The sequence below is a fragment of the Parasteatoda tepidariorum genome, chromosome 4, assembly GCF_982258835.1.
Source record: "Parasteatoda tepidariorum strain Cologne lab strain chromosome 4, Ptep-v5.0, whole genome shotgun sequence".
Classification (NCBI taxonomy): domain Eukaryota; kingdom Metazoa; phylum Arthropoda; class Arachnida; order Araneae; family Theridiidae; genus Parasteatoda; species Parasteatoda tepidariorum.
Genome location: NC_141758.1, coordinates 79965514 through 79980679, shown reverse-complemented (window position 1 = coordinate 79980679; position 15166 = coordinate 79965514). Strand labels below are relative to the sequence as shown.

The following is a 15166-nucleotide window of genomic DNA, read 5'->3' as shown; positions in this document are numbered from 1 at the left end:
CAGACATGCATTCTAGAAACAATTCCGTTCTGGAATCTTAAATAATTTCTCACTAATTTTGACACAAAAATATACAAGTTAAGCTTGCTTTATGCATATGTACAGTGCACATTTTTCATCTCACAAAACTTTCTAAAAATTAACATGTTCTGTCATTTGTCTACCAAATAGGGTCAAAATTCATTGACTAGTAAGGCTTAGATTATCTGAGGGTGTTTTACAATTAAGCTGTAAAATAAATAATCAAACAGGTTGATAAATTTATGATGTAATCAACAATATTAATTCAAATAAAAAGGTGTTTTTATATAATTATGTCCTAGTTTAGAGAACAAAAATTAATTTGAACTTGCATTTCCATCTATAACGTCTTGCAGAAAATTAATAAAACAATTTTAAATATTTTGCTAACTTATATAAATTGAGATATTGGGTTATTTAAAAAAGTGAGATTGGGTTTTTTTTAAAAATAAGACATCTTATCAAAAATTCATAATTTTTTCAAAATTGCTTTTTGTTTCAATCTACTCACATGCAAAAATTTTCAGAAAATTACATCATGAAAACAATACATTAATTTGAAAATTTCATAAAAACAAAGCAAATGAACATCACTTTGAATCATTTCATGAAAACCCTTAAACCATATTGATTTAATCTAACCTTACTCAATGTCTTTTGATGATATAAAAATTATCTCCATACATTAGTAAGAGCTTGTATATTATACAAAGATTTTGCTAGACTTTGGAAACTACAGGTCTTAGGGATACATAAGAATTAAATATTTGAAGGTTTTTTTTCTTTCTTCTTCTTAAAGTCCCTGCTTGAAATTTGAATTATCTACCTCTTTATCCGTCTATTAATGCACCTTCATAATTATTCTATTTATTAATTAAAAAAACAAAGAATCTCAGAACAAGAAAAGTTATATTTGAAGTTATATTCAAGGATTTTAATTGAGACTGATGAAATACCTGCACCAAGGAAAAGCAATGATGTAATATGATACTCAGAATTTTGCTGACATGGTATTTTTTTCACATTGGAGAATTGCGTATCCCCTGGTACCCTTAATAAAAAAAAATTTCATAGCCTACCCTTTTCACTTTTTGAGTTGTTATAAAACATAAGAATCACTGCTTATAAAATAAACTAAGTAGACCATTCAAGTTGTATAGATTGAAAATAAAAAACTTGATTTTTCCATGAATAAAATTAAATTATTTGAGTAAGTGCTTTATAAATAAGTGTCTAAAAACTTAGCAAAATCCAAATACACATTGATTATTTGTTTACAGTTGTTACAAATAAAATCTGTTAAATTCAAATGATCAATTTTATAAACTTTTATTACAAACTCAAAAAATTCTATAAATAAATGCATTTAAGTAATACAAACTTGTGTTGTTCATAAAGTCAATGTATAGTAACTAAAAATACCCATAACATACATATGTACAATAAACAAATGTTACAAAAAGAAGTATGGTGAACAATTATAAATTTATGATGCTAATGAAGAAGAGGGATCATTTTGTTGATCACCAACAAATTTGGTGTGTTTCCCTTGGGCAATTATTTGGCCCGTAACTTTATTCTTTACATCAACAGTTAAAAATGCAAGATTCTTGCCAACTTTTAATATTTTTCCTTCAATAAATAATTCATCTCCAATATTTGCTGGTCGAATATATCTGGAAAAAAAAAATTAACTTTTATAAGTCTACAAAATATAAATATTATACTTGTAAGTTATTTCAGAAAGTAAATTTAAAAATATATATACATATATAGTTATTAAAAACTTTTTTTGAATATATTTTTCTGTAGAACAGTAAATTGTTTTATCAAAGCAACATTTGTCTTTGATCAAACAAATTACCATTTGGCTGAATTATCCTTAATACAAGGCATAGCTTGCAAAATAGATAGCTTTATTTGGAGAAATGCATAACGTTTATTGTGACTATTTTATCTAGTTATAGCTTTTAAATGTAAATTAACCGTATGTGGAACCTAACAACATTTGTTAGAGCTAGAAAACTTTAAAAAATTAAACAAAATTTATTTGTATTATTGATTTTTCAAAAAAGGTTCTTTAGAGATACCTAGTTATCGTACTTTAGTCGAGATACAATACAATGATACAGTATTCTCCAGGTTATCTGCGGATTATCCTTCCTTGAAAAAATTATCTTTTAAAAATTGTGTGGATCTGACATGAAAATTATTTTAATGGTTTAGTACAATCAGTCAAGTAGTAGCTCTTTGCTTAAATGGTAAAATATGATAGAAAAAATATAAAAACTGAGAGCATACGTTTGAAAATAGATTTAAAACTGTGTATGCAGAAAATTTATTAGCTAACAATATTATTATTTAAAGGCTGTTTAGTGAAGAGGGTGTATATGTATAAAATTTAATTTTATAATATAGGGTTATACATGAAATATAGGGTATTTCATGTATAAAATTTAATTTTATAATAGTTTACAACAAGATTTTTTAATTTTTAATAAGGGAATTTGCATATTTATAATACTAATAAATGAACAGGTGAGAAAATAATAGTATTTGAGAAATCTTAGAATAATGTACACATGAAAGTATAGATGTATTTCAACAGCCTCAAAAGTGTAAGAAAAAATAGCAGAGGGCAGAAAATCACAAATTAGAGGACATTGGTCTAAAAATAGAAGGAAAATATACTGAATACTAATTCAAAGAAAACATAACATGTACAGTAAACTCCCGATTATCCACAGGTGGATTATCTGCTTTACGAATCATCCACACTTCACTTGCAGTGACAAAACAATATAGCATTTAGAATGGAAAATAAATTCATAGAAATGGAATAATTTCAAAGAGTTTGGAGAACAACATACTAGCAAACATCCATGCCCATAGCCCTAGTGTTTTTAAACAAACAATGGGTCTACATATATACAATGCAACTTCAAATGCAATAACTAAGTAAAAACGAGCATTCATAAAGTGCAAGATAATGTGAGTTATGATTTACAGCTGTCGAACTACAATTGCAGAATGAAGATCAAATTTCAATTAATGGATTAGACACCCATCAAAGCAGTTTTTTCTCCTGGAATATGTTATTTTTGAAAGCAATGATAGCGATAGCAAGTAAAGAAATTTAGTTTTATTAGTCTTGTCTTCATATGATGAATGGTAATGAATTATCATTGGAAATTTATTTAGTTAATTTAACAAATGAGGGTGGTCCTCACACAACACTTATACCCCTAAAAGAATGAGGCAGGGCCTTGAATAATTTATGGGCCATATGAATGGCTTCAAAATAGTAAGTTTTGTTACTGACAAGAGTTTCTAAAAATCGTGTATGTGCAGTAATTCTTTATAAGAACTAATTTACGTGTTACAAACATTTTTTGGTGCATTCTTTTTTCAATAGTGTATGAACGCCCCAGTAAAAAGTCTGTGTGTGCCTGATTTATTTTAGCCTCCATCTCTTCAACACCAAGAAATAAAAAAATTGGCAGGCTTTTTTATACAGAAATAAATTAAAAATGTATAAGAAGAAAATGTGAAGAAAACTGCTGATAATAAATATTGAAATTTATATTTAAAAAAAACAATGTTGAGTGTTTTTTTTTTAAGTGCTTTGCAGATTATCTGCTAATTTGCATATCCGCACTTTGTGGGAAGTTTACTGTGCATCATTATTACGATATATGCAAAATATATAACATATATAAACATTATATGCAAGATATATAACATATATAAACTTATACAAAATTAATATGATAGATTTTTTTATTACATATGCAAGTGATAATATGATATCTGACAATAGCAATTGATAACATACTTTTAGTAACCTGCATTGATAATTTTTAGGGTAAGTTTTACTGTCCCAAATACCCTACATATTTACTTAAAATTTACCATAATATAAAAAAATTGAAATTTTAATAAGATTTCACTATTAATTTATTCATTTAATATAGATCTGCAGATTTTATGACATGCATGTTTTGTGTTAAAAAAATGACAGTAATATAATCAAATTTAATAGGGCCGCGATATTGGATTTTGTTGTCAACAAGCACAAAAGCAGGGGCAATAAAAATGTATCAAAATTAGTTGCTGAGAATAAAAAATTTACCAAACATCGGGTGCAGATGCACAACAAATTATGTTCCTATCTGTTTAAACAGGAAATTTTCTTTATTGATACATTTACCAAATTAATTTCCTAGTTTGGATGATTTCTGGGCATTTACATAAAATAACATATGGAAAACATACACGTTATTTCTGTGTTAGTATTTGCTTGAATCAAATGCAAAAATTTTAAAAATAAATTTCTCAGGGGATTACAATAACATACTACCTTGTTTTTTTTTTAGTTTCTCACATACCATCACTGCCTGGTTGCTTCGAGAATTTAGCCACTTTTTGGAACAAGACACTATAAACTTTTCTTTATTTATAGCAAGTACAAAGACCTTGGCATTGCATCTAGCACAGTTAACATAAGCATGAGGGTAGAACACACTTTTTTGTATTTAAAAACTGTTTGTCTTTTGACTGATTAAATTTTATAATCAGGGGTCTGTTTAGAAAAAATTTGGGTCCGTTAACGGACCCTTCGCAAAATATCTTATCATGAAACCTTCACAAAATAATTTATCTTTTAATCAGACCCTTCACCAATTTGTTTATCTTCATTATTGTTTTGTTAATTGAATAAACTCTTCCCGGGGGGGGGCAGAGAAAGACTAAATAATTGATCAATTTATATTTATTCATAAAATTAATTAATAGAATATTATGTAAATAAAAACTAATTTCTGACAATTCTTAAAATATTATAAATTTAAGAATTGTTTAAGTTTATTTAATGCATAACACATTAAAAGTGATACATTAGTAAGTTGCGTTAGTTAAAATATGTCAATTAAAATTATTAAAAATGTGAGTGATTTTGTTTCCATAATTCGTCGGAAATGAATATTCTGTGTTGAGCAGTATAGTCTAAATACCAAATATTTGTATGTTGCATCTCTAATTTGCAATTGTTGAGCAGAATCTTGTATCTATTTACAATTTAAAAACTCCTTGAAAAGGTTTTCAGCAATTTTTGCAATAAGAGGACACTATTTGCACAAATTAACAAAAGCAGGTCCTTTCACAAAATATCTGGACAGACCCCTGATAATATAAATAAGTACATATTTTACTATTTAAGTACATGTATAAGTACATATTTATATAAGTACATAAATTGGTATATATACATAAACTGAAACAAAACTACACTTTCTATAAACAAAAAGTGCGTCTCCTACCAACAATCAGTATCCATTAATCATTATAAAACTGTTTCCAACAAAGATTTCAGTATAAAAATATAAAAATTGTAAAAAATTATTCAGACAATTTTCTACTTAACATTGCAAGAAAAGACAATTTTGTTATTTTTCTTTGCAAGTAATTATTATTAATCCTATAAATAAAATATTAAAAGATAGAGATAAGACAAATATGAACAAAATACTTTAATATAGTACTTACGAAACACTCATTTCTATACTAACACCATATCTTTCTATTTTGCTAAAGAGAGCCATTGTTGAAACTGCATCTACGAGGGTAGAAGTCATTCCTCCATGAAGTAGTCCATTCCTATTCTTATGCTCATTGGCTACCTTCAGTTCACACACACACTGGCCAGCCCCAGCTGACATCACTTCAAGCTACAAAACATCATATGTAAATTTAAAATTCAATATTAACTAACTTCAAATAAAAACATTATAAAATTACAGTATAAACACATTAAATAATAATGAAACTAATTAAAATATTAGTTGATATAACTAATATTCTAATTAGTTTTATAATATTTTAAATAGTAGTAAAAAGAGTAATAGCAGTTTAGTCTATATAAATAGTAAATAGTCTATATAATAGAAATAGTCTAGATAAATAGTAGTTTCATAATATTATAAAATATTAGTTTCATAATATTTTTATTAGTTTAATTTCATTAGTTACATTAGTTAGTTTCATTAGTTTAAATTCATAATATTTTAACTAGTTTAATATTATAAAACATTAGTTTCATAATATTTTTATTAGTTTAATTAGTTAACTCTAAACTAAAAGCATTAAATAATTCTGATTTTTTTAAATGAATTTAAACTAAATAAATAATTTAAAATTTTAATGAAACAAACTTTCATATATGAATTCTATAGCAGTTAATAACTCACAAACTTGTAGACATAAATTTTAAAAAACAAAATAACAGGAATTTCTACAATTCAAATTACTATCAGAAATGAATTCCAGTTAATAGTTTTTAATTATTTATGATACTTGGTAATGCTTAAATTTAAAGACTAACTGAAGACATAAAAAAAACAATACATAATGCAGACCAATTTGAATATTTTAATTAAGATTTATTCACGAATCGTGAAAGTTTTCCATCTGTACTTTATAATACTAAAGATGGACTTTAACAATGTAAATACAACACTAAACAAAAATATTGTTTTATTGCTGAAAAAAAATTTTGTCTTTTTTAAAACTGAACATGCCTTAACAATGCAATTACTAATCTACAAAGCAATGGAATAACAAAACAAAAATTTTAAGCGTCTTTGAAAAAATAGCATTACTGGGGAAATTATTCTTATCGAAATCAATTTAAATACTGAAAAAAAATCATAAAATAAAAACTAAAAATTATCATATTTAATTAGTAATACACAAATAAATAAAAATGATCAAACTTCATTAAAAAATTAATATTGGAGAATTAAGGAAATTTTAATAAATCTAAAAACTAATATGTTTATTCACACATTTCATTTGTTTACACGCAAAGTTCAGTTTCAAAAGAACAACGATTTGTACTTAAATTAGTTTATTTGATCGACATAAATTTCTTTAGAAACAGTCGGACAATTATTTCTGAAGAAAGCTAAACTGAGCTCATCAGATAGATATTTAGGTGTTAAGTTAATGTTTACCCTGAGATTTCCCGCATATTCAAAACATGTGCATGTCACGGACGATGATTTCACAAAAAGGGGTCGGTCATATTTTAAAACTCGAGCTTTCAGAACTCTCACATCAATAACAATAACAATCGAAAAATAAAATTTCCAACTTTCATTAGAGCTCAACAAAAGAAAATTTAATGCTATTATTCAGATATTTATTTCAAATAACATAGCTCAAGGTAGATGTTCAATGCCGCCATGATTCGCAGCATCGTTTGTGGAGTACCCCTTTAAGAGACTCACTAGAACAGATAATAAAACGATTATAAACCAATTTAGAACAAAAAGTACGTACCTTGTCAAGTACTCGATCGAATCCCCCTTCTTCAATTAAACTTTTCAACATAGTTATTATTCTTACTTTCATTAAAGACATGGTTAATGCTACGGCTTTTCCAAGCTTCAGCGTTCGCCTCAATTCCTGATTGGCTTGCGGTACTGTAGGGGGCGGGGGAATATCATGCCCGTAATGCTCTTTTACAAATTTGACAATAACTTCCCCCGAGATTCTGTTAATTGTAGCTACCATGCTTGCTGTACATTGATGTCCCATTTTACATGTAACTTTTGCTTTTCTTTTACCTGTACTTTGGCTAATATAGGATCCAGATCTGTTACAATGGAAATACTGTTGTACAGCATTTTTCCGTAATTTATCACCTTGCGTTTTGATAAATCGAACTCGCTCCGATTTTTCTAATTTTTTCTTCCAATGTAGAAAATTGCGTTTAGTTGGGAAAAAACGGTAATCTTCGTTAAATGTAAAACCATGTTCTTCGTTTAAATGCGTTCGTAAATCGGCAATTGTTCCGAATAAACCGTTACAATAGTTTTCTGCACACGGAATTCGGTGATTCGATGTATCTAGAGGAACATCAATGTTGTGACACTTCTTTAAATGTTTATTTCTATTGCTGTTAGTCGTGTACGATTTATCACATAAATGACAGTTAAATACTTCTTCTATTGGAGAATCGGGAGCTATATTGGAGTCATTGCTTGAACTCGCCATGCTTTTCAACTTCGCGGCATAATTATTTATCGACCCGATCCACGGTAATTGAAGACCGGAATCCAAAAATGGCTACGAGGATCTCGAAGAAGAAGCGCGGCAGCTATTGCAGAGAATGCGAACCCCCGAATGCTGATTGGACGAGATTTTTCGACCCTCCCCTTGCAGTCTTTCTAGCTGTCATTCAAAGTGGGCGTGCCGCAAATTGTTTGTATCGTCTGCTGATATTAAAAATGAATTTATTTCAGTTAAATAAATGCAGAATATTGAGAAGAAGAAAAAAACGATTGTTTTGCGAAAACTTATAAAAAAATATAAATATTTTGAACAAATATATATAAATATTTTAACAGAAAAGAAATAGATAAAAATTTACTTTTTATATTTAAATAATTTAAAATAAAAGTTATTGATATATTAACATAAAATATACATATTTTTTTATAAAAATTCCTATTTTTAATTTTTTAGAAAAAAATTAATTTAAATTTTTTTTAAAGAATAAATATTTTCCATTTATGCCTATGATATAAAGTGCAATTTCATCCAGTATTTTTCTTGCAGTAAGGCATCTAAACATTGTTTATTAATACTCATTGTCTTGTCTATCAAAATGTTTAATACAATGCTTTTGATATGAATAAAATTAGCATATACTGTTTCTTTTTTTTTTCAATTATAAATAATTCTGCTTTCAGTTATTTTTTTATCAAAAATATTGAAACTGCAAAATAAAATAAATACCATGCAAACAAATTTCTTTAATATTCATATAACATTTCAAGATTATACATAAAGTACTGTTGAAGCTTCTAAAATAGATATAATTAAATACAATACTTATCAACTCCATAGTGAGATCTTAACAAGATAGGTATTTATACAAAATAAATACTCAGCTACAACAAAACACATTGTTAAAACTAAGAAAATAAAAAATAATAAAAAACATTGAAAGAAAAACCACATCAATACATACACTAATTAGAAGTCTATAACCTTTTTGCAGAAAAAAAGATTTTTGCCTTTGGAAACTGTAATAAATTACAGTTTTTTGTATTAATTGAAAATAGCCTAATTTTCAATTAATACAAAATATTGGGGTATATCTTTTATAAAATTTCAATATCTTTTATAAAAAACAAAGACAAAATATCTTTTATAAAATTTCAATATCCTCATATACATTACTACATACACTATACTACAAGTCCATAACCTTCACACAGAAAAAAAGATTTTTGTCTTTGGAAACTGCAATAAATTAATAGTTTTTGTATTAATTGATAATATCTTAATTATTCTTTAATGTGGTAGGAACAATATCTGTCATATACACACATTCTCCATCTTTTATAAATTAAATAACAAAGGATGTAAAATATTTTTGAACTGCAAACATTTGAAGTTTTGCCAACTTAGTATTTTTTTTAAAAAAATGAAGCTATAGCAGGTTTTCAGTTTTATCTATAAAAAACTTAGCTTTATTTACTTATTTTTTAACGTATACATACATAATTGAATTTTAGCTTTTAAATAAATCTTAGAACTACATTTTTTTGGAACATGTTTTTATTACAAAAGAACTTTTCAAATAGAAAAACTGCAAGCCTTAAATTTTTTGATACATTGAATCAGGAAATTTTAGTGCTAAAATTTCTTTATTTTTAATTTTTCTTTTAAATTAATTTGAAAAACACTTATAAAATGCCTTATAGCTGTATAGGTTTTCCAATAAATATTGCATTAAAAAGATTCAGTATTAAGGTATTTAGCCCTTGGCTGCAAATTGTGCACCTTTACCCAGAATATACATTTCATATTGTTGTTCGAAGAAGAAAATATAAATCAGCTAAAGCAACAACAGTTGATGTAATGATGCCCATCATTACTTGAGCAGGAATGTTTGGTTCAGGTAAGGCATATTCCACAGCTTTATAAGCAAAGAAAAAGCTTCCAACTACAGCAAACATGAAATTAACAATAGCAGCAATTTGAGATGTTACAGACCGAATATCATCCCGAAAAGAAACGTTGTTTCGTTGTGGTTTAGAAAGATTACGAACCATGGAATTGTATTCTGCATTAGATTGCTCTGCTTTCAATCTAGTAATTCTTTCTTCCAGTTCAGGACTTCGTGGAGGTGGTGGCGGTAAATAAAACTGAAGATCACACTTTTCTAAAATTTCGTGAACAGGTGCATCTTTAAAATGCCCCCTCTGAGCTAGGGAAATAAAATTAGAAACCGAAATACTGTTATCTTTTAATTTAGAATCAGATTTTTCCGATTCCTTACTGAAAATATCTTGGTCATTTTCAGGAGGTAGAATTAATAAATCCATTAACACCATTGTTTACTGATTCAAAAACAAAGATAAAAATATGCGTCTAATAAGTCATTCAGATAGATAGTATTTTACTCTATACAATAATTATTTCGAACTAAGCTCTTCATTTAAGTTTACAAACGTTTCTTGTTTAGTTGCAACTATTCTACTTTATTCGAAGCAGAATGATAATTTATTAAGTTTTCACTTGATTACCACCTTATTTAAGGGATTACTAGATAAAGTTCATTGATTGATTGATTGATTACTTTCAAACGTAACTCATTCATTTAGCACTGTAGTTTCGCTTGTCATCTTTTTTTAACGAGAACAACGATTATTGCTTGAGTTTTTTTTTTGGTTTCACGTCACAAAATAATAAAAATTTTAATTTTTTTGAAAATGTGGGTAGTTATTAGGTAGATATTTTATAAAAATCTTTGAAATAATTGTTGTTAATTTTTTTTAACGTGTGAAATTTTTTTTATTATTATTTTAAATGGATTGGGAGTGGCAAAAACTAGCGCAAAACACTAGGCTGTTTTCAAAGAAGTACAATATGAGCTTAGAATAGAACGATTGAGTTTTTTGTTCGTAAAATTTAAAACTCTTCACTTATAAATTTAATAGTTCGAACGGTTTAGTGTGATCCGCTTTCACTGCTTACTTAATTACTCAAAGAGTTTTTGTTTTGTATTTTTGAATGATTCATCACGCCGATCTGTTGAGGTTTCGCTTCATTAACTATAAAATGTCTGTATGAATTATTTATTTGCTAACGTTATATTCTTCTGCTATGATATTTGTTGCATCGGGTTATCGATTTAATATCTGAAAGATGACTTAAACAGGTTCTTAAATTTTCCTGCTACTTAGCTTCTTATTTCCTCTTACCTCTCATCCTCCTTAGGAAATCATGGCTGGTAATTATTCCTTTAAATTAACTGAAATATATATATTTATTATTTGCTTTGTATGTTATTTATATTTTGCATGTGATATAGATTTCAAATTATGTAGTGGTAATATTTCTATAAGAATTATATCTTTAAAATCTTAATTTATCTTTCGAAGAATTTATTTTTTAATTATCAATTAATTCTTAATATTTCCTATGTAATTATAATGGAATGTTTTTGATAATCTTTCGCTGCACTTTAATTTTTATAGAGTGATTTTACAAAGATTCATATACATAAAGAATTTTTTTATCTCTATCTCCTTATTAATTTATGTTACTGTTATGATTTATTATAATGTGATCACTTACTGTACCTGAAGGCCACTCTTCACTGTAAACACTATGAAGCTCAATTTTTATCTTACTTGTACATGTTTATTTATTCAATGATAAGGTACATAATGGATTAAATCTTAAAAAATAAGATAAAATAATAGTTTGATCTAAACTTTTTATTATGAAATCAATTCTTGAAATTAAGCATTGTACTTCTTTTAATTTTATTGTTACAATTAACATATTTACATTTGTTTTCCTAATTGAAAAGATATTTCTGCACTTCCATTTTCTTTTTTTTAAAAAAAGATATCCACGTAATGCTCTTTTTTAAAAATGAAATATTCTAATAAAAATTATGCAAAAAAGAGCAATTTATTGTCCCGTGCATTACACAAAAACACATTTTTTATTTTTTCCATTTATTTTTATGGCTCAGAAACTGCTGTAAATTTTTCTTAATTTTAGTACCAATTTTTATTTAAGAGAAAGTTTCTCTAAGTTTAATATTAAATAAACTCATTTTCATGTCCCGTGCATATCTTAGATTTCTAAAAAATATGGAAAGTCAATAACTCTATGCAGGGGTCTGTCCAGGCCGAATTTACTACCGTTTAGCGGTACCTTCACAAATTCAACTTTAGGAAAAACGGTAGTTTCACAAAATACTTTTTCTTAAAATTTCATTTTTGTATCCCTTAAGAAACGATAAATCCATATTTTTGTGTTGATTTCTTAATATAATTTTTAATTTTTCACAAATTACGTCTAAATTTTCACAAAATAGGTACCTGTCAGAAAAACCTAGACAGACCCCTGCTATGAGAATTTATAACATAGGTGGCTGAATAACTTTAACAACTTCACTCATGTTGTAAAACACTTTATCTTCCTGTTTAGGCCATTTTCAAAATTTTCCAGACTTTTTCATGGCAGAAACTTCAATTTCATTTCCCAGCACTTGCTTTACTTCTTCAGCATATAAATAAACTATTAATGTATTTCACTACAACCCAATTTCCTGCAATTTTTTAGGAGTTAACTGCTATGGTATTAAGATTTTCTTTTATTGGTGTTACAGCATTTTCATGAAATTTTAAACCAGAAGAAGGTGAACATATAATTATGTACTTTTTTGAAATTCCTGATATTATTCTTGCTTTAGCCTACACATTCTTATCTCTCCTTATATTTCTATCAAAAAGTAGCATTACTGTTGTAGAAGATGGCATAGCTTTTTTTACAACACTTGCAAAATCTTCTGCAAAATTGAAGACTGCACAATTGAAGATTTTATGCCTAGCATTTTGCTTTACGGCCAATTCTGTCCACCACACCTTTGCTGTTTAAGCAGTTGCAAAATATTTCCACTGGAAAGTCTGCTTGAATTTATTGCTAGGGTCTTTTAGCAGCAAGGTCATGCATCTATTTTTAAACTCTGGTGAAGGTCCGTCTGTCTAGATTACCTCTTCAAGAAACGTGTTTTCCTCATCATTTGGCTTAATTTCTTCATAAATTTTTTCAAGATAGCCTTTGCAATATTTTTCTTTCTTTCTCAAATGTGTTGGAACATATTGGGTAAGTACTGCATTTTCTGTGTACAAATACTGCAGCTGTTAATAAAGTAAGGTTTTTTAGAGTTCACTCTGTACTTCAGCCTGGTATGAACTTCCTGATATCTCTGTACTTCCATAGCAAAATCCTATTGCAAAACTCATTTTTCTGGTGAACTTTTTTCATTTTGGAATTGAACTTTTTATGTCAATATGAGAACTTATTGATAAAAATTTGTCTTGTGTACATTCCAAAACTCCCCTAATGCATGTCTGCTGCTTGGCAATGTAATTTTGATTTAATTAGTGTAAATACACATTTTTTTCCTGTTTTTTCCAACAAACATTATGAGAAAGATCTTCATTACATTTTAATTTTTGCCTTTTGCAGCAATTTTCATAAATTCCTTGCTAACATGTAGAGTTTATGGAATTATTACTAAGTATTTCTTTCCAAAATGAGGTTGAATCATATGGAACTTTTTGGGCCTATAGCTGGAGAAGGAAGTTTTCACATATTGTATATTTACACTGATCTTCTGGTGTTTAATGCAGAAGAAAAACATTTTCTGGTCTTAACTTGCAAAATATTGAGAAGCTGATGGGACCATTCCGATATTCATTCTTAAAAACAGAATATACTTTTTTCAGATATGGTCCTCATACATTCTCTATTTTTTTTCTCCATAATTCTTCATGCCTGTGCTTATAAAGCTTCGCTCTTTCTTTCCCCGTTAATTTTGCTGGAACAAGGGCCATCTGTAATTCTAAAAATATAGATAATATATATATAGCAAGCATAACTTCAGTTCTTAATTTTTAAAGTCATTGAATAAAAGAAATCAAGTTATATTAACTGAATTCTGAATTCAAATTTTTCAGCTCAATAAAAAGAAGCCAATGGTTCTAAAATAATTTAATTTACTATAATTGTTTATCTTAAATATAAAATTTATGTTTTTATAACATGTTTAATAAGTAAGATTTTAATTCATATTGAATTCTTAAATTTACAAAGCAAAACACAGGGTTGGGTTTTTGACATCAAAAACTGATTTTTGACATGGCACACCAAAAACCTGGGCAAGTTTACCATTGGAGACATTTTATTAGATACTAAATCATGCTCTATACTACTATAATTATGATTAAATACTACTACAGTGCAGAACCTCTTATCCGGAAATCAGATAACCGGAATGAAATTCAGAACCAGAAAAAAAATATATTTTTCTTGCAAGATTTTAAGCCCATTTTGTTATTTAGAGCGTATGGCGTATCGAGTTGACGAAAGAACTGATTTAGAGGACGGATCAAAAGCCGTTTGTCGATGAATCCCACATAAGCACAAATAGCTTATATATGTTATTAATGTTAATAACATTAATAACATATATAAGCCTGTATATAATTTTTATTTCATAATTTCTTTCCTTATTTAAACTTAAGTGTATTATTATTTATCATTTTTTATTATTTCTAAAACTATTTCAAAATTATTTTTTAGTTTCGTTTTATAAACATTAAAAAAACGGCATTTTGTAGCGATTCTGAAAACCGGAAAAATCAGTTATCTGGAATCGCAATGGTCCCAATCGTTCCGGATAATTGGTTCTCTACTGTGTAATTATGATTCATATAATGTATGGCATAAAAAAAAATTGCCAAAATTATTGAAACTATGAATTTGTTTTTCTAATGGTAATCTTAATACTTAAAGACCCATATTATACCTAACTGTTTGCTTTATATTACTGATAATAACTTCAAGTTTTTAATTATTATTAATCTAAATATTGATTTTAATTCTTATATGTTACAATTTAGGCAGATTGTTTGGATTACAAAAAATTTAAATGTTCTCCAAAAAGTATAATTTTTTTATAAATTCCAAGTATTTGTAGTTATTAACTATGGTTAGGGGAGCAGAATATGTTTAACTGCATGGACAAGGCTTTGGAGGAAATTCAGGC

The 15166-nt window shown here is 27.2% G+C and overlaps 3 protein-coding genes across 3 annotated transcripts in view; 1 reads left to right on the top strand and 2 right to left on the bottom strand.

The window, feature by feature from the left end:
* Nucleotides 1-1333: 1333 nt before the first annotated feature.
* LOC107440832 (uncharacterized) lies at nucleotides 1334-8205 on the bottom strand. Its single transcript, XM_016053887.5, has 3 exons — nucleotides 7360-8205; nucleotides 5566-5747; nucleotides 1334-1697 (listed from the first exon to the last, which is right to left on the bottom strand). Exons 1-3 carry the CDS (start codon nucleotides 8074-8076, stop codon nucleotides 1508-1510), a joined length of 1089 nt encoding a protein of 362 aa, XP_015909373.1. The 5' UTR covers nucleotides 8077-8205; the 3' UTR covers nucleotides 1334-1507.
* Nucleotides 8206-8822: 617 nt separating this feature from the next.
* On the bottom strand, nucleotides 8823-10671 carry LOC107440833 (vacuolar ATPase assembly protein VMA12). The gene has a single exon (XM_016053888.4). It carries the CDS (start codon nucleotides 10425-10427, stop codon nucleotides 9894-9896), a length of 534 nt encoding a protein of 177 aa, XP_015909374.1. The 5' UTR covers nucleotides 10428-10671; the 3' UTR covers nucleotides 8823-9893.
* Nucleotides 10672-10907: 236 nt separating this feature from the next.
* stmA (Protein EFR3 homolog stmA) overlaps nucleotides 10908-15166 on the top strand; it is a 37114-nt gene continuing 32855 nt past the window's right edge. Inside the window, exon 1 of the mRNA XM_043041869.3 lies at nucleotides 10908-11326. Coding sequence (XP_042897803.1) covers nucleotides 11320-11326 — 7 coding nt within the window. The 5' untranslated portion in view covers nucleotides 10908-11319. The remainder of the gene's footprint in view (nucleotides 11327-15166) is intronic.